Source organism: Cydia splendana, chromosome 3 (genome assembly GCF_910591565.1).
Source record: "Cydia splendana chromosome 3, ilCydSple1.2, whole genome shotgun sequence".
Taxonomy (NCBI): domain Eukaryota; kingdom Metazoa; phylum Arthropoda; class Insecta; order Lepidoptera; family Tortricidae; genus Cydia; species Cydia splendana.
In genome coordinates, this window is record NC_085962.1 from 20,493,279 (window position 1) to 20,513,115 (window position 19,837).

Below are 19,837 nucleotides of genomic sequence, written 5' to 3' on the forward strand. Positions count from 1 at the left end.
TGCGCGACGCCCACGCTCGATAATGCCCCTCCCGCGGCCTGCCCCAGCTAGGAGCCCTATACATTTCGCGTGATTGATAAGGGCTCAGTGTTAACCGCGAAACAACTTTATCTTTAAGGCGGGGAAAATAAAAACAAACCTTTTTTTATTGATAGGTAACCTTTTATCCTCAAGAGTGCCAGCAAAAGGAAAATAAATTCACGGTTATTACAAATACATATATTATTAATATCTGGGAGACCGAGCTTTTCTCGGAGAATATATAAGAACTAAAAAATGCGCGTTTTCCCAGAGATAAGAGATCGATTTATCGCCCCCGAAAATTCCCCTATAGCAAATCGAAATCGTTAGAGCCGTTTCCGAGATCCCCGAATTATATACTTAAATTAATAAGAATTGCTCGTTTAAAGGTATTAGATAGATTAAAAAAGTAATTATAGAGGTACCTACCTACAGAAATGTACCTGTCACCATTTTCATTTAATTTATTTTCATTCAATAAAATAAAGCACCTACCTACGCACGAAAATAACTCAAACTAAAAGGATGCTGAATTAAATAAAGAATCGGACAAGTGCGAGTCGGACTCGCCCACCGAGCTTCCCTGCCTACTTGTAGTGTAAGACGATATTAACTTGCCAAATTTCATTGTTCTATCATGGTTCTATCTATATCAACGGGAAGTACCCTATAAATTCTCGTTCCCTTGATAGTGTTTAATATAATTATGTTTTTTGCGGCATACTTAAACGGCCGTATCTATTTTTTAGGTTTTACTTAGAAATTAGATATTTTTCACAACTTCAAGTCTACAACCTGAGTATATATACTTTTAATTTCAACTCGATACCTGCACGCGTTCCCGAGATAAAGGGTCCTGGCGGACAGACGGACGAACGGACAACAAAGTGATCCTATAAGGGTTCCGTATTTTCCTTTTGAGGTACGGAACCCTAAAAAATGTATAAGTAGGTATTGCTATGGTTTTATACATTTACCTGCAGCACGTTTTAATAATAGCAAGCAATTCTAGTAAAACATTATTTGATTCCCGCCGGCGCGCCACAGGTACCGTAAGGACCTTGGAGTAAATGGAGAAAACGAGCTACGAGCCTACGAGTGAGTGAGCGAAGGAAACACTTCGATAATAAATAAAAACTGTTTATTGTATAAACTGTATTAAATACATATATACAATTGATTCTATTTTCCAGTGTCTTCCTTGAGAGAAACAGTCCTATTGAACACGATCTGAAACAAATAGAAATAAAATAGCTTGTATTTTTTTGTACTCAAGTGACTACTTACTGACAAATAACTATAAATACTTAAATATATAAATGAATGAAACTATAAGACAATTTCACTGTGGGTACTAAACGACAATATATATATATGTAATATATATGTACGTAGTAACATATCGGGTGGAACAGAACGAAGGACTTGGTAAACGGGGAATTGTTTAGGCTACGTACTTAATTTTTCACTTAATGACATTAATATTTCTAACCGTTTTTGAGATAGGTATAGTTTATTAAACATTAGTGCAAAGATCTGTATGTTTCAGCCCTAGCAAGTAGATCCTATAGAATGACATGACATGTATTGTGTCAATTTTAAATGTAAATAACTTTGTAGGGTTGTCGCTGATATAAAAATATTTCATTTTAATGATTTTGTTTTGCTTTTTAATCCAGCTTTACGATTATAATAACTCGATTGTAGATCACTTAGATAACACTATCCTTTCAGCTCAGTCTCTAGAAATGTTCCACCCCGAATAAATATATATTTAACTAACTGAGGAACAATTTATTATATAAACACACAAATAAATGCTCTTACCAGGAATCGAACCCGGGAAGCTAGGAGGCTGTCAAATTAAATGATAGGTCACTTATAAATTATATATATAAACTTATAAATTATGATGATCGTGTGAGATTCGTTTTGAACTTTATGCGACTGCTCTTTTCTTATGGTCAGTGAGTGCGTAAAATTGAAAATAGGTACTTAAATAGGTACCTCGTTAACAATAAAAAATAGAAAAACAAGTATAAGTAGGTACTTAATTAATAATTAAACAAATATGTAAAACATTAATCAAACCTTTAATTTAATGTCTCCATAATGATTGATGAATGAGTATTCAATTCAAGCGATGTTCACTTGTGTAAATAGAACACAATAAATGATTTATGAGCGAGGCGTGAAATGGAAAATAAATACAAATATACCAATTCGAACGTGCACCTGACATCAAAACGATGTCTAACATGTCAAAATAACAACCAATGATTTATCGCATTGTTATGTTTGGTTATTTTTAACAAAAAACGATGTTTGATCAAAAATAACATTCATTACGCATTTTAAGAAGCAATTTTCATGTTAATACCTTTTGTGCAAAAACTATAGTATAAATAGAAACTTAAGAGCCCACCAACGTGCACCTAGCGCCACTGCTAAATTATCGTGATTATTTAAAGGCCATAGTCGGTTTTCCATAGTAAGTTAGCCCTTAAGGCGCGGTGTGTAGTAAAATGCACTTTTTTGTCACCATATTTACAGACTTTTACAAGGATTTCATGCATTATTTTCTAGTATGTATAACTTCAGTCCTTGAACTACGTTATTGCTTGTCAGAAACACGAAGGCTCATTATTTTCTCAATAGAATCTTAAGTTGAAAACATGCCTAACACTGTCTTTATTTCCTTATGTTAGAAGTACTAGGACGAAAATGTATATGAAACTTACTTCAGTCGATAGCTTTTAAGTAAATCTTCATTATTGCTTGTCCTTTAATCGATACGTTAATTTTTTCATTCATCATTTGATGAATTCAACATTTTGCCTACTAAATTACACCCTACGCGGCAATACCTTGCGCCTATTCCTCACGCCAGTACGCCCGTGACCACTGTCAGCGTCGGACCTGTGCTAGTTTAGCGGACGTTTCATAAAATGGGTAATCACAGTATAAATATGCAAATATGTTATACACACAATGTTTTTCAACATACTTACGAAGAAAAGCAAAATAATTCTTAAATACGGTGACATTTCAGACATTCGTCCGTCATATTGTCATTTTATAACAAGTTGGGCAGCAAAGGCACACACCCATCTAACCAATCCGGAATTCAGTCACGATTGATAAATTGTGTAAACATATTTTAAAAGGCTATAAAATTAATCAAATTGAATAATTTAGACTGGTCACATTTTTGTAAAAATCGATTTCTACTGGCAAAACATATTACTTTTTGGCAACCGGGTTTTTTAACCTAATTAGACCCCGCTGAATCCGAATTTGCCGGTTGCTTGATCGAATTCTTGACTGGAAGTGAGATATTTGATATGAAAGGTCCCTTTTTTTAGTTTTTCGTAAATAACTCGTAAACGGTGTCTCATAGCAAAATAGGTTTTTATTAATAAATAATCTACATAAAATTTCCTGCAAAAAACATCTGAACACTTTTCTCTAGGATCAATATTTAAAACCATATTAAAGGAAGAAAGTTCATTACAATCAATTCACATGTCACTTTTTTTAGTTTTTAGGGTCCCGTACCTCAAAAGGAAAAAAACGGAACCCTTATAGGATCACTCGTGCGACTGTCTATCTGTCTGTCCGTCTGTCACAGCCCATTTTCTTCAAAAGTACTGGACCAATTAAGTTGAAATTTGGTACACACATGTAAATTCGTGACCCAAAGACGGACATCTTACGTAAACAAATGAATTTTAAACATGGAGGCCACTTTTTAGCCAAGGGGGTTAATTAACATTAACAACCTATTTTGCTATGGGCCACCGTTTACGAGTCATTTACGAAAAACTTAAAATAGGGACCTGGAAATTGATTATAATTAACATACCCCCTTTAATACCTCATTAAATATTGATCGTAGCGAAAAAGTGTACAAAACCTTTTTTGTGGACAATTTTATGTTCAATATTTTTGTATAATATTTTTTTGCAACGGGGGCACCGTTTACGAGTTATTTACGAAAAAAAGCGACCTACTACACTGATTGTGATTAACTTTCTTCCTTTAATATCGTTTTAAATATTGATCCTAGAGAAAAGTGTTCAGATGTTTTTCGCAGAAAATTTTATGGAGATTATTTATTTATAAAAACCTATTTTGCTATGGGACACCGTTTACGAGTTATTTACAAAAAACTAAAAAGGGACTTTAAAATTGATTATAATTGACTTACCGGATGCTTTGTCTTTTTAAATATTGATCCTAGCGAAAAGTGTTCTACATGTTTCTTGTAGGAAATTTTATGTTTATTATTTGTGTAAAATTTGTTTTTGCTATGAGTCATACTTTTCAAATTATTAACGAAAAAATAAAAACAAGGAACCTTAGAATTTATTATAATTAACTTTCCCTCTTTATTATCTTTTTAAATATTGATCCCTGCTAAAAATGTACTGAATCTTTTTTTATTGAAAATTTTGTGTAGATTATTAGTTTTTTTTTATATTGGCCACCGTTTACGAGTTATTTACGAAAAACTAAAAAAGGGACCTTTAATATCAAATATCTCACTTCCAGTCAAAAATTCGATCAAGCAACCGGCAAATTCGGATTCAGCGGGGTCTAATTAGGTTAAAAAACCCGGTTGCCAAAAAGTAATATGTTTTGCCAGTAGAAATCGATTTTTACAAAAACATGATCAGTCGAGTATACACTCATATTGTATATAATTAATAATTATTTAGGTACACTCACCGTCTTACCTACCATTTTTAGGGTTCCCTACCCAAAGGGTAAAACGGAACCCTATTAGTAAGACTCCGCTGTCCGTCCGTTTGTCCGTCCGTCTGTCACCAGGCTGTATCTCACGAACCGTGATAGCTAGACAGTTGAAATTTACACAGATGATGTATATCTGTTGCCGCTATAACAACAAATACTAAAAAGTACGGAACCCTCGGTGGGCTCGGTGGGCGAGTCCGACTCGCGCTTGTCCGGTTTTTAATTTCATTAAGTACTCATCAAAATTCGAATTTACTAATAAATCTTATTCAATATTAATTGCCGAACTAAAAATCCCGGAACTGACAATTCAGAATACCGATGTCGTCAGAATAAGGACGTAGACGTGCTGCGCGGGAATGGTGCGGTGAGCCGCGCGGGGCGCCCGCCTGCCCGTTCTACCACGCGTCTGCTTCACCCCCTTGAAAACGTAAAACTCGAGTATAAGAGCGCCTTAAGTTAATTTGATTCGGGTTTTTTTTTGTGAAAAACACCGATTGAGAACAGAACTTGACCACACACATTGCTAATTTTTGACATGAAGTACCGTTTGGAAAATTTTGATATTTAGGCAAGTAGTAGGCCAATGTCAGGCCTACAACTAGAAAAAAAAATTAGAGGAGTCACTACTTCACCACGACATAAAAGAAAATGTTTTATTTTTGTTTTACTTTTTTTCCTTTTTTTTATATGACAACTGGTATTCGTTTTTTGAGTATCGATGCATACGTAAATAAAGAACACCATTTAAAAAAATTAAGCAAATCGCTTGAATATATCCCGAAAAACAATACATTAAAGGAAAAAATTAATAAAATCATAAGTCAAAAACTGTCACTAGTAGGATGTTGATACTCAGCAAAAATATCCTTCACCATAGGAGGTACTCACAAAAAAAAAACCCGAATCAAATTGACTTAAGGGCCAACTTACTATGGAAAACCGACTATGGCCTTTAACGAAAGATTGTATTTTAAAAAAGGGGGCCGCTACGTACTGTATTGAGTATTTAAATACCTTATGAATACATCAAACTAGTTTTTATGTTGCTGGATTCGTCGATCTAGGAACTCAAAACAAAACGGCCGTTTAAACTTTGGTCGCAAAAATTGACGAATCCAGCAACATAAAAACTAGTTTGATGTATTCAAAAGGTACTCAATACAGTACGTAGCGGCCCCCTTTTTCAAATATCTTTCGTTAAATTTAAACTATCACGATTATTTAGTAGTGGCGCTAGTATGCACGTTGATGGGCTCTTAAGTAGGTATGTTCATGATTATTTTCAATCGAGTAAAAGTTGTTTATTCAAGTTTAGAATCGATGAAGTTACTAAATAGCGTAAACGGGCTCACACGAGACAACACACAACGTCCAGGATCGCGCAAAGTGAAGAAAAGCAAGTAGGAAAGTGAACCCTGGCAAGGCCGGGATAGCGCTAGGTAGAAACAGAAGTTACTAGAGAGAGACCTCAAGATTGATATTCATATTCTTTAGCAACCGTATTATGATCTAAAAAACAACCGCAGGCTGAACCCACTGCTCCTTCAAGTTGGGTTGATAAAAAACATTAAAAATGTCTAGTTTTCATTTATTTTTTGTTGTATATCGTTACCATGCAACCACTGCTATGGTACAGTAACATATATATTCTGTTTTTATTTGTATTTTCTGTCGTATATAGCAGTAGCAGTATCGGTTCCGTTCCATGCATAATTTTAGTAAGTATAAAATGTGTCGAGGTCTAGTCAAAGGTCCCACTTTGTCATTGTCGCCTACCCTAAGGACGAGATTTGCTTGTATCTTTATACGAATAACATATCAAAGCGTCCTTATGGCAAGCGACAAAGTGGGACTTTTTGCTTGAAAATGACACAAATAGTTAATGGTACCGAGCGATTTGATGAGAAAATTTTAAACAGAAGTATATTTTCAGACATATAGAGATAAAAGGTAAAAACCCGCGCGACGGCCATATCTTCCTTCACAAGTTTCGCGCTCAGCTTTATCTTTTCTTTTCTAATATAATTTCTGACATAAAAATTGTCCGAAGTCCTAATATACAGTGGGCGTATATTGATATTGTAATATTTTTATCGACAGAAAGTTGTACGTATTCTTAGCATTGAAGTTACGATTTATTCCAAGAAATGCACAAAAGGCTTGCGACGCTTGCGTGGGTGTTTCGTAGCGTGGCATTACGTGACTTGATCGTCCGATGCTGGCTTCGTTTCAGTACTTTCACTTATGGTGCTGCTTGCTTCTTTATGTAACCCCTTGTCTAATGTCTATAGCCAAATCTTGGCAAGAAATTTGACTTTCATAAATATCGCAATAAAAGTTTCTGCCAATAATGTCATTCTTACAAACATTCATTGCCGACTGCAAAGTTTCAAATCGATACGGCTATTAGAAGTAGGTTAAAATCAACTTACAAGATTCTATGATATTGTTAGAGTAATAAAAAGTTAATACGTAGGTTGCCCTGAAAGTTTCGGGAATAGAGAAAACTGTCGCATCTAGACAGTCAATCTTTATTGTAATGCATACTTAAACTCAAACTGACCACGCATATAAATTTTCTTTTGAAAGTAATCATTCTGTAATGCACACGGCTCATAACCCCAAAGTCCTTTTTGTATGGCGATTTTGGGGCCTTAGTGGTTTTGTATGAAATTCGTGGAGTAGCCAACGGAATTGAAGTTTTTTTACATATATATATATATATAAAAGATTTTTTTACTGTTGTCATATGAATATTTAGGAATGTCGAAATCTGCCGATATGCAACTTTTTTGGCAGTCTTTTTAATTAACAGCACAAATGCGATTTTAATTTTTGACGTCGCTTTGGAATGACATGCTTCTTTAAGATCACCCATGGGATAAAATGAAAGTGACTTTCATATTTAATTTTAACTGCAAACGAGCGTACGATGAACTCTAGTTCATAAAAAAATAACAGAAGCCCATTGTAACTTTTATTTGTTCGCTGAGGGCATATTGAAAACCGTTTAAAAATATGATCCGAAAAATCACTTGGCCAAAAATTCAAATAATGTTCGACATACAATTTTCAAATTGCCAGTAATTCTTAAATACAAATGACAACCAAATGGAATATACCTTAAAAGTTTTATAAAGAGTTACATTTTTATAAATTATATGCCTGTTTCTATTATGTTATTTCTAAGTGTCCCATTCCCGAAACTTTCAGGGCAACCTACGTATATGTAACTACATACTTAAGTGTATTAAAAGCCAGTGTATAGCGTTCCGCGAAAAATTTTCTTGTCTACTAATATCTAAGTAAGTAAAAATGTAATAGGTAATTAACTATGTAATTGTAGTCCCAAAACCAAGTTACCTTCAACTATGTAGAAATCTACCGCTATAGGTACTAATATACTATTATAATCTACTACAGTAGAACCCGGTTAAGACGATTCTGAGGGGTCCTAGCAAAAAGAGCGTCTTAAACGGGAAATCGTATTAAACGTGAAAAAAAAAACACTAGTACTATTTCATACACAAACACCGCTGCGGTGATAATGAGCGAATGATAATATCTAAGTGTAGGTAGGTATAAGTTCACACGCGGTTAAATAATCTAGGGACACTAACGATAGGCTCAACTAGAAAGTCGTGGAGTAACTAAATGCAAATAAAAATCTGAGAGCGATAGCTTGCACTCCGTGGTCCATAACCGTCAAGCAGATGGCATAGCATTCTCACGCCGATAAGGACCCGACAAAAGATATTAGACAAAACAAAAAACGTAAGGTAGGTAATAAACACATTAAAAAATGTTGGCTAACGGCGTATTGCATAACAATACGATCGTACGACTATTATGTCAATAACACAACCGTGCAGATGGTGCGTAACGGGAATGTTAGATGGCGTATTAAGCGGGACGCGAATCGTATTAACCGTGAAAAAATGTATGAAAACACGCCTAAAGTTGCAGGGACCGGCGTAAAATGGCGTATTATGCGAGAAATCGTATTAAACGTGATCGTATTAAGCGGGTTCTACTGTATTGTGAAATTGCGTGGTTTTGTTTTTAATTATGTGAATGGATCATACACATTTACATTATATGGATTCTGTCATGTGTCAAATATGTGATGTTAGAATAATTTCACTGTAATCAACCTCCACTTACATTGTCAGCACGTAGATTATCCGCACTTGTTTTTAGGGTTCAGTACCTCAAAAGCAAAAACTGAACAAGTGCGAGTTGGACTCGTCCACCGAGGGTTCAGTACAAATTTGTAGGTCGTACAACATTAAGTTAAGTATAAAAAGTTTTAAAAGATCTACAAAAAGATTTGATCACCCATATAATTACAAATATATAGTTTTCAGATTTTTCCCGGTACTTGTAGTATAAGACGGTTTTGTTGCGGCGCTGCGCTACGGCGGACCTGAGTATATGGTTTTTATTTCAGCTCAGCGCCTTTACGCGTTCCCGAGATAAAGAATCTTGACAGACAGACGGATAACAAAGTGATACTATAAGGGTTCCGTTTTTTCCTTTTGAGGTACGGAACCCGAAAAACGGAACCCGTATTATATCATCCGTGTGTCTATCTATCACTTGTTTATCAAATCACTATTTAAACACGGCGATGGCGAACAATCACAATGGCTGCCTGTTCGATTAAAACATAGTAGAAAATAACAGAAGATTTTGTGTGATACAATTTGTGTGGGTAGATATTAAGAAAATGTCAGGTAAATCTCATTTTAAGTGCTGTCCCTATTCACCCCAGCCGTCCTTATTCACCCCGGTTGACGGTATCTATATATCTATTTTATGGAATGCCTCAGTAGACGTTGGCGCCTAAGACCCTGCGCGTGTCCGAACAGCAGTTCACAGGAACCCGCCTCACTAGGGACCGAGGGGTTTGTGTTTGAACTAGCTACTTACATTGTTAGCGTTGGTGTCGGGGTCGACGGAGAAGAAGCCGATCCTCTCGAACTGGAACTTGTCGTAGACGTTGGCACCGCGGATGGACCCGTCGGCGAACGCCTGCACGACCCTGAGCGTGTCCGAGCGACAGTCCGACAGGAACCCGCCCGGCACCTCGCTAGGGTCCTCCGGGTTCTTGTGTTTGAACCTGTACAGGAATTATTTTAAAAATATCTCCTTTTTTGAACACACATGAAAAACATTAAATGAGGAATCTAAGAGCGGTGTTATTACCGTTTGAATCATCCGTCTCGTTCTACCGAGCGGCGTCAAAAAGTCATATTTACCCTTTTAACGCAACGGCAACGCGCATACTATGACACCTCTGCAATCGCAGGCGTCCATAGGCTACGTTAACCGCTTACCGTCACGCGGGTCATATACCTATACCTAAATTTGCCAGTTGCCACCGGTGTGGTATAAGCAAATCATGTACTTACCTCATCATATGCCCGCTATGCTCTTTAATATCTACACATTTAAGACACAGCCGGCAGCCAAGGTTACAATCGCTATCGCTTCGACAACGAAAAGCATTATGTCTCTCGTATCACTCTTCCATATTAGCGCGACAGTGACAGTTGCGTTTCGATCGCTACGGAGCGTAAGCGATTGGCATCTTGGCTACGCGGCCAGAATGGATAAAAGTAAACAGTAGGCAATAAGAAGTAGGTACAGTCACCTGCAATAATATGTTACACAACGAAGGCCGTAAATATCTGACACAATCTTATTTGTAGCTACAGCCTACGATACGATACGAGTGTGTCACATATTTTTGCGACCTTCGAAGGTAACATACATGACTGTACAGGTGCACACTTACAGTGGTTCGTACAGCCTCACTTCCACGGTGACGGGGTCGGACACCCAGTGGACGAAGGCCTTCGGCTTGTCTGCGGTCTCGGCCGGCTCGGCCGTGCACTCCACCTCCACCGCCTTGCCGGTCGCGTCGTGGATCACCTTCGATACCTGGAATGTTTTAAGTTTTAGGGTGGTATTCCACCTGTACAATTTCTTGGTCCAATGTGCATAGCGTATCACTCTCTCATTAAGTAAAATGTGAGACTGCAATGCACATTGGACCAAGAAATTGGACAGGTGGAATACCTTATACCAATCTCGTACCTTACTGAGGCAACGAAGCACTACTCGACTGAAAAGCTCTCTATTACGAGTATTTTAGATACGAACCTTAACAACGTATCCGGCGTGCCTCAGCCCCACAGACTGCGCGGGCGTCAGACGTCGGTACCCCTTCTCGGGCTGCTCCGTAAAGTCCGTGGCCTCGACGTATATGACCCGGTTGAACACCACCTTGTGCGAGCCCTTCTCGGGATCGTTGGGGAAGTTCGGCACCGACACGGACACGGGCTTGTCGCTGGGGAAGTTGGTGATGGTGATCTTCAACGGCTCCAATACGACCATCACTCTGGAAAAATTACCATTGTGTTAATGGGTGGATCGACTATTTCTCGTTGTTCTGTTCTAAACGCCAGAGAGACAATTGTAGCACAGTTTGTTGGAAGAATTGTGACATTAAGATACGGGTTTCACACTTCAGAAAACAGCCTAACATCATTATTGAGTTGTTGCGATAACAACTTTGAGTTAATCATTTAAATTTCATATTTGATTGATTTATACGGCCCGCTGCGGGCCGCCTGCTGCTCGAACGAATAACTAAATGCCTCAAAAATGTATGTTTGGTGAATTTAATTGCTATAAAACCATCGAGGTTTAAAGAATTTTGCGGTCAAGTTGTAAAAAATATAATATGTGATATAATAGAGAGTGCAGTACCTGGGCGCGGACACGTTGAGCGCGTCGCGGACGGCGGCGTCGAGCACGGCGGGGTCCACGGCGCCGAGCGCGCCCGTGACGCCGAGCGCGGCGCAGAACCCGCTCACGGCCGCCGCCGGCACGCCGCGCCGCCGCAGCGCCGTCAGCGTGTACAGCCGCGGGTCGTCCCAGTCTATAAGTAACGATACAGGTAGAAGAAACGCAACAAAAACTTGTAATCAATATGGAAGTGCCATCGATAGTATAGTATAGTATCGTTTATTGCAAACAGGGTCAGGGACAGGGTCGCATAGCACCCCGGTAGGGTATGGCAATTATCCTTATAACTAAATACATTATCTGAATATAATATTTAGTACAAAAACTACAAAAAAATAGTCTTAGTAAGGTAAGTATATTACCAATGCTACATATAAAATAAATAGAAATTATTCCCAATTTATTACTTTATGGAAATAGTTGTTTCTTTCTTTAACATTAGTATGATCTGTTTACACATTTATCCGCCTAAGTATACACATAGGTACACTAAGTATATATACACTTAGGTGGATAAGTACGTAAGTATGTATAAGTGTGTTAGAATAAGCTTGATTTAATGATATTTGTTTCTTTATTTTTAATGTTACTTAATTTTAAAATATTTAAATGTTAAAAATGTAATTAATGTATAAGTGTTTTAGCTCAGCACCGTATATTTGTATGATTTTTTTTAATTAAACAAATCTAAAGGCATACCGTTAACAATCCTGAAGAAGCTTTGGCTTTCCAATCAGCGTGATCTGGTTAAGTACTAAACCTTTATTTCTACTTTAAACTTGTATATATATATATATATATATATATATATTGTATTGTATGTATGTATGCTAGTATGTATTTTATGTATTTTTATTCTATAATATTATTTATGTATTTTATGAGTTGACAATACGTTAGTTTACTTTTTCTAAATATTACTGTACATCCCGTAAGTTTGTCTATCTGACCTGACTGGAGTTTTCCTCTCATCTAATCGAAGGTTAGCTGGAAGAGATCCCTTATAGGGATAAGTTCGCCTTTGTACTTCCATTACTGTAATTTATTTTTGTAAACCTGTGTTGTGTACAATAAAGTGATTACTACTAAAGTGATTACTACTACCGTTAACAATCCCTTCGTCGATAAGCTTGGCTACCTTCCGCTTGGACACGACGGTGTAGTTGACGTTGAGCCGTCCGTACTCCCACTGCACGGGGCAGTAGATGCCCAGCGCGTTGCACAGCCAGTAGTACGATGATCTCTTTACACATTTATCCGCCTAAGTGTATGCATACCATTAACAATCCCCTCGTCGATAAGCTTGGCTATCTTCCGCTTGGACACGACGGTGTAGTTGACGTTGAGCCGTCCGTACTCCCACTGCACGGGGCAGTAGATGCCCAGCGCGTTGCACAGCCAGTAGTACGATGATCTCTTTACACATTTATCCGCCTAAGTGTATGCATACCATTAACAATCCCCTCGTCGATAAGCTTGGCTATCTTCCGCTTGGACACGACAGTGTAGTTGACGTTGAGCCGTCCGTACTCCCACTGCACGGGGCAGTAGATGCCCAGCGCGTTGCACAGCCAGTAGTACGATGATCTCTTTACACATTTATCCGCCTAAGTGTATGCATACCATTAACAATCCCCTCGTCGATAAGCTTGGCTATCTTCCGCTTGGACACGACGGTGTAGTTGACGTTGAGCCGGCCGTACTCCCACTGCACGGGGCAGTAGATGCCCAGCGCGTTGCACAGCCAGTAGTACGATGATCTCTTAACACATTTATCCGCCTAAGTGTATGCATACCATTAACAATCCCCTCGTCGATAAGCTTGGCTATCTTCCGCTTGGACACGACGGTGTAGTTGACGTTGAGCCGTCCGTACTCCCAATGCACGGGGCAGTAGATGCCCAGCGCGTTGCACAGCCAGTAGTACGATGATCTCTTAACACATTTATCCGCCTAAGTGTATGCATACCATTAACAATCCCCTCGTCGATAAGCTTGGCTATCTTCGGCTTGGACACGACGGTGTAGTTGACGTTGAGCCGTCCGTACTCCCACTGCACGGGGCAGTAGATGCCCAGCGCGTTGCACAGCCAGTAGTACGATGATCTGTTTACACATTTATCCGCCTAAGTGTATGCATACCATTAACGATCCCCTCGTCGATAAGCTTGGCTATCTTCCGCTTGGACACGACGGTGTAGTTGACGTTGAGCCGGCCGTACTCCCACTGCACGGGGCAGTAGATGCCCAGCGCGTTGCACAGCCAGTAGTACGATGATCTGTTTACACATTATAAGATCGGAGTTGGGCAAAAATCAGTTTGACTGAAACTACGATTGAAAGTAGCCAAAAATGAATACAAATATTTTTATTTTCTACGTATTTATCGCTACCTTCCCACAATCAACAATTAAAGCCATAGGTGATGTTCACGAGGCTTCACGATTCATCTTCCTAAATCACTCATGGTTATCGCTTGGGAAGAAATGGAATTTGTACCTATAAACAATAGGGAATGCTTATTAACTCACATTTATAGACGGAATAATAGGGAATGCTTCTAGGACTGAATTTGTATGGCGATAACTGGGAGAATTTATAAGGTAGTCACCCTACACTAAAGACAAAGTGACTTATAGGGATAAGTTCGCCTTTGTACATTGTATACTTTCTTTTAATTGAATCTTAACCTGTCTTATGTACAATAAAGTGTTTACATACATACATACTAAGGCCTCCAGTAGGGGCAAGCACGTACTTCTCGCCCTTAGAATTAGTGGGTCAAAGACGCCTAATCTTCATAAGATTGCATATACTGGAGAAATTAGACGGGTACCGCCATGATGGGGTAGCTGAATACGCCGGTTCGAATCCAGCCTCCGCCACTGGAGGGCTTAGTCGCTTTTTCTTTAGTATGAAATAAATGACATCTATTTCAGTTTGTAATTTATACTTATAGTAGTGTGACTACTTAAAAAAAACACAAATGAAAATACTGATGTAGTGCATAATTGTTTTCCATCGTATTTTCTCGGAAATGATCATATTTGTTATGCTACTTCAGGTCACAGTACTTTTTGTACCGAGACTGACTGAAATAGCAGACCCGATCGTACGTTACCGTAAAAATACGCTGAACATAATTATGTACTACATCTGTATTTGATTTGTTCCCTAAGTCAAAATAAACACTGTAAAATTTTACCTCCGGGACTGGAACTCTTTAGTGCAAAGAGAATGTGTGATGTGCTCAATACTGTCGCAGAGGCAGTGGGTGTAATCATAGGTGGGGTAAATGCACCACTTGCTGCCGGTGCGGTGGTGTGGCTTGAACTTTATCCTGTACGCCACGGGGTCCTGCTTGCCCTCCTCTAGGGTAATCTTCATTCTCAGTGTAGCTTCGCCCTCGTCGATTTTGCCGTTCTTCATGTCCTGAGTATGAAACAAACTTTGTGTAATACTTGGGATTAATTAGGTTGCTGAAGTGTGAAAAGTTGCACATGTTTTTTTTTCTGCCATTCATTATGTAATTCATTCGCGACAGCTTTAATGAATATCCAGTTTTTAAGAAACAGAGGTCTTCCTTTACTGAGGCGGTTGGTAAGAAAGTATCATTACGGACCGGTTGAAGGCTTGGCTGCATGAAGTTGATTTGTATTAAGTAAGAAACAATGTAATATGTAAACTAGTTATAGTCCCAATACTCATCTACCTTCAACTAGCAAATCATTGCATAACTTCTTTACCAACCGAATGAGATAAGTGGTCATATAACTTCTATAAGACTTACCTCAAAGAGTTGTAAACTCTCTTCAATGGGCCTATTCCTGTATGGTGAAGGCGGAGGGTTGAAGCCTTTAATCTCTTCGGACTTCTGGTGGCACACGTAGGCCAAGTCCTTCTTGATCAACTGCACCGCCCACTCGTACAGCTGGTCAAAGTAATCTGACGAATGGGTGATTTTATATGGCTTGTAACCTGAAATTATGAAAATTATTAAGATATATATTATAGTTTGATACTTGACTTATTTTTATGTCCCAATTACTAAACTGATAGTTTGATTGTCCAAATTACTGCTCGATTTCAATCACCTGCACTGCATAGGGTAGTAGATTCACTAAAGAAGCTGGCATATCAACGGAATTAACATAAGACTAAAGAGAGAACATAAACTTTTATCAACCTTTAAGCTACATTTTGGATAATAGGATAAAATTAATTTGCAATAATAGAGAGACAGTGCAACCAAACAATTTATCTTAAACCTGAATGTCACTTACCAAGCCACTCAACCATATCCTTGATTCCTACAAAGAATTTTTCCTCCTCTTTTTCCGGATTGGTATCGTCGTACCTTAAGAAACATACGCCATCATGAGCTGCAGCATACCCAAAATTGATATTAATAGCCTTAGCATGACCAATATGGAGAATCCCATTAGGCTCCGGAGGGAACCTAGTTCTAACTTTTCCCCCAGTAATTTTCAGATGCTCTTGAAGTAGTCTTTTCGTCTCTGGAGTCACAACATAGCCATCGGACTTGTAGTTTTCGCCGGGCGCATGGAAGGGCAGCTTTTTCATGAGGTCTTGGATGGAAACTGCCCCAACAGAATCTCCAGCAGCTTCAGATTTTTCTTGTTTGACAGCTGCTGAAATTTTGTCATAATAGTTATGAAGCAGACTGCAAAAGGACAGCCAACAAATTAGCAAATAGTCCACACAGAAAGAGCCGACTCACGAAGAATCGCTCGGTTTGTGTAGACGTGCCGTGCGCGAAGCAAACACACACACGGCCAAGGCATAATAGGCATGTTTTCACATATTGAGTTGCTTCACATGGCAATTTCCTTGCAAGACAACTCCTTCTGTTGTGTAGCCACTTAGGGGTCATCCATTAATTACGTCACACGAATTTCTAGGTTTTTTTACCCCTCCCCCCCTCCTTGTCACACTTGGTCACATTTGGCAAACCCCTCCCCCCTGCCCCCTGGAGTGACGTCACATTTCTTCAACGAAATCGGCAATTATTTATTTAATATTTTATCAAAATATTTTTGACAAAAGAAATATTAGTAATTTTATAACCCAAAACTGATTAAGAAATAAAATTAAACGAATAAAAACGATTATCGTTTGAAAACCTCGTTATTTAAATGATAATTAGCATATAAAATAACTTAAATACATTTTCGTTACTGATGAAGTTAAAGTGACGTCACAAAGTTTATGACTCCCCCCTCCCCCTTGCCACAACATGTCACATTTTCTTGACCCCCTCCCTCCCCCTAAACGTGTGATGTAATTAATGGATGACCCCTTATTGATTGTTTTTGTTAGGGTTAATGTGACGTATAATCAAAAAGCAAAATCAAATGAATGCGAACCATAACAACAATTTTCAAAATCCTGTTCACTTTCAAAGTAAATGAACAAGTTCAATGTCAATGGGACATTTTTAGTATATCATTTATTAATTTGAAACCCCAATGTTTAGTGCTTTAACCTTATTTTTACAAAACTAGCCTATGTAGCCAGAGGTATAATGAGGTGAAATGAAAGCCTTTCAGGGTCTGTCATTACAAATGCCTCAAAAGCAATAATTTGAATTATCTTTACCATCTTTGACCTGCTTCTTTCCTGCCTCAGACCCTTTGGCTTTCTTCTCTGGTTTAGGGGCAGGTGCTAAATCAGCTTCAGTTTTAGGCCCAAGTAAATCTAAAATCTGAAAAATATATGTTTTATGACCTCATGAGTGAGAGATATTCTATGTATATAAGTATTTGTATATCCATGTATATTATATATATCATCGTCTAGTACCAACAACACAAGCCTTATTGAACTTAATGTGGGACTAGGTTGTCCTGTGTAAAATAATCCTATAATAAAAAGAGTGCTTGTTGTGTTTTAACTTTAAATTTTAACCTTAATTGTGTTGTGTAGGCCATTTAAAAGACTTTACGTAATATATTTGCTTATCTTACTGTCATAAACTTAATTAATAAGGAAATACCTAAGAACATAATACTTTTGACTCAGGCAATCTACCTTTAAAATTAACAACACCTAGATTGGCTTTCTGATTGATAATATTTATTCTGTTGTATTTGTACCTTTCTCATAATTCAGTATAGGTAGGTACCTACAGCTAGAAAAAAAAAACAACAGGTTGCACTCCGGGAGTGCTGACAGAAGTGAAAACTCAATGACTAGTCTAAAATGTCTGCAGCATTATGTATAATTGACCCATCCTCCTTTCTATTGAAAAACTTTAGTTCCGAAATTGCTGATCAGTGAGCTTGTTTAAAATTCGAAATTCAAATTTGTAGCGTTAATTGTTTAAAATTTGAATAGAAATTGTAAAGTTACCTTGCAGACCTCGCATCTAAATATATTTGGTCATGATATTTTGAGTTTTATTCACCAGTAACTACACTTCACTTCACTACAGTTCACTTTTATTAGCGATTTCATCAAGATGTAGCTTTATTGAATTATATTTGAGTGTAACTGTGAGATCCTCGTATTTCAACCCGTACAAGATTAGAACCTTTTTCATGTAATGTCATTGAGTTTTTCTTTATTGATTTAAATGCCATCTAAATGAGTGGCCATCTAAACGTTACGGTCACATGATCACCTTACGCTGTCTCGAGTTTATCATTTTTTCCCCACCTCAAAAAGTGCCCAGCGCCGCTAAAGAAGTTTTCACTTCAAAAATAGTTTTCTCTGCTGAATATTGATATTGAAATAAAATTAATACTTTTATAGAAAATGAACATGGCATCAGAATATAAAAGCATCTGAACAAATACAATTATTTATTAAACACTGTTCATGATCCAGAAGTTTCTTTGTATTTGTTCAGTTTGTTGTAACATCTTTCAAGTTTACCAACAATGTAACTACCTATCACTATAGTAAAAATGTGATACTTCATACCTGAACATCAACTTCACTCTTAATAGCTTTACCATCTGCCCATGGCAAGTCAGCTCTCACAGCTTGCATCACCATGCCCGAATTGAATCGATATCTTTTCTGAACCAGTTCCTCTTTATATTTGGCCATATGTTTCTCTACAGCCTGTTCCACCTGCTCCGGGGTAACCACCACTCCTACCCCACAGGCTTCTTCAAATGCGGCATTATCAATGCTAGACTCCCCAACGTGACTAAGGAGATATTCCAAAGCAGCGTCCACTCGTAACGTCGAATCGAGCTTCCCACTTTCAATATATTTACAGACAAACGGCAGCTGGCTTGCAATTTGAGGCTTAAGTTTAGTAGCCAGGTGGTAGATTAACATGCCTGCTCCTGCTGGCAAATTCGAGACGTTGACCTGTGGAAGTTTTTAATAAATAAAACTGTCTTTTTAATTTCTTCAAACAGTTTCGAAGGATCAAAAACTTACCTCATTAAGACCGGCGAGTAAAAACTTTGTAACGTTTACATTTTTCAACGTTTCTTTGGCCTTTTGTTCACTTAGACCTAAATGCTTAAACTTTTCTATGGTTTCTTCTGGCGACATGTTAAAAATAAATCTACGTAAGCCTAGTGATCTGCGAAAAGAAAGGACCGCTCACTTTATATGCATGCAGCAATCGGCAATACGTGTGGTGCGTGTCAAAAATGACAACTCTGACTGAGACAGACTGGACTTACGTCAAAAATTACAGCAAAATATACGTTCAGAATCAAAATAATGTAGTGTGTTTCGTCTAAAATTCTAAATTATATTTTGAGGTGTATATTTTTGTTTAAGCTTTTAAAAATACTGCTATTCTATCAAAAAATTAAAAGAAGATTCATTCTTATATGAACCAATTTGAACGAAAAATTTAGTGTAGTTTTGAAAAATAGTAAAAACACAATTTGTAGCATAGAGCATATTGTGTTACAGTTTCTGAACGCCCGTTGCTTTTCAAAGTATTTGAGACATAGGTAAAAGCGCTTTAATTGGAACAAAAATCAGGTAAAAACGTTTATGAAAAGAAAAATACTTCTGTTTTCAACGCCATCTATTGTCGAATCACCAAGACTATTTGGTCGGTTCGTCGCTCTCCTCTTTTTACATGTTACATACATTAGCCGCAAGGTGGAACTAAATTGAACGTTGCGTACAGCGTCAAACATGAATCTATTACTGGGGGAAATAACCGAATGGGATAATCTTATTTGCATGTATTTTTTTTTAACAATATCGCAAATTGTGAAAGCCTGTAAAAAGCTAGGCC

The 19,837-nt window shown here is 37.8% G+C and overlaps 1 protein-coding gene across 2 annotated transcripts; it reads right to left on the reverse strand.

The window, feature by feature from the left end:
• Window positions 1-1,145: 1,145 nt before the first annotated feature.
• Window positions 1,146-19,205, reverse strand: LOC134806603 (probable glutamine--tRNA ligase). Of its 2 annotated transcripts, none has more exons than XM_063779924.1 (12): window positions 19,015-19,205; window positions 18,544-18,942; window positions 17,218-17,323; window positions 15,882-16,247; window positions 15,389-15,576; window positions 14,804-15,030; window positions 13,741-13,877; window positions 11,560-11,731; window positions 10,951-11,188; window positions 10,583-10,728; window positions 9,715-9,904; window positions 1,146-1,251 (listed from the first exon to the last, which is right to left on the reverse strand). In XM_063779924.1, the coding sequence occupies exons 1-12, from the start codon at window positions 19,129-19,131 to the stop codon at window positions 1,204-1,206; spliced, it is 2,334 nt and encodes a 777-aa protein (XP_063635994.1). In that variant the 5' UTR covers window positions 19,132-19,205; the 3' UTR covers window positions 1,146-1,203. The 2 variants fall into 2 exon arrangements, with proteins under 2 accessions (XP_063635994.1, XP_063635993.1); XM_063779923.1 differs by having other exon boundaries at window positions 15,882-16,250.
• Between the last annotated feature and the right edge of the window lie 632 nt (window positions 19,206-19,837).

Bases quoted from the DNA above. Each gene is read 5' to 3' on its own strand.
- LOC134806603 (XM_063779923.1), bottom strand. From the start codon at position 19,131: ATGTCGCCAGAAGAAACCATAGAAAAGTTTAAGCATTTAGGTCTAAGT. The intron at 15,031-15,388 runs GTAAGTCTTATA...TTTCATACTCAG, and splicing joins AGAGTTTACAACTCTTTGAG to GACATGAAGAACGGCAAAAT. The intron at 13,878-14,803 runs GTAAAATTTTAC...ATGTGTAAACAG, and splicing joins AAAGAGTTCCAGTCCCGGAG to ATCATCGTACTACTGGCTGT.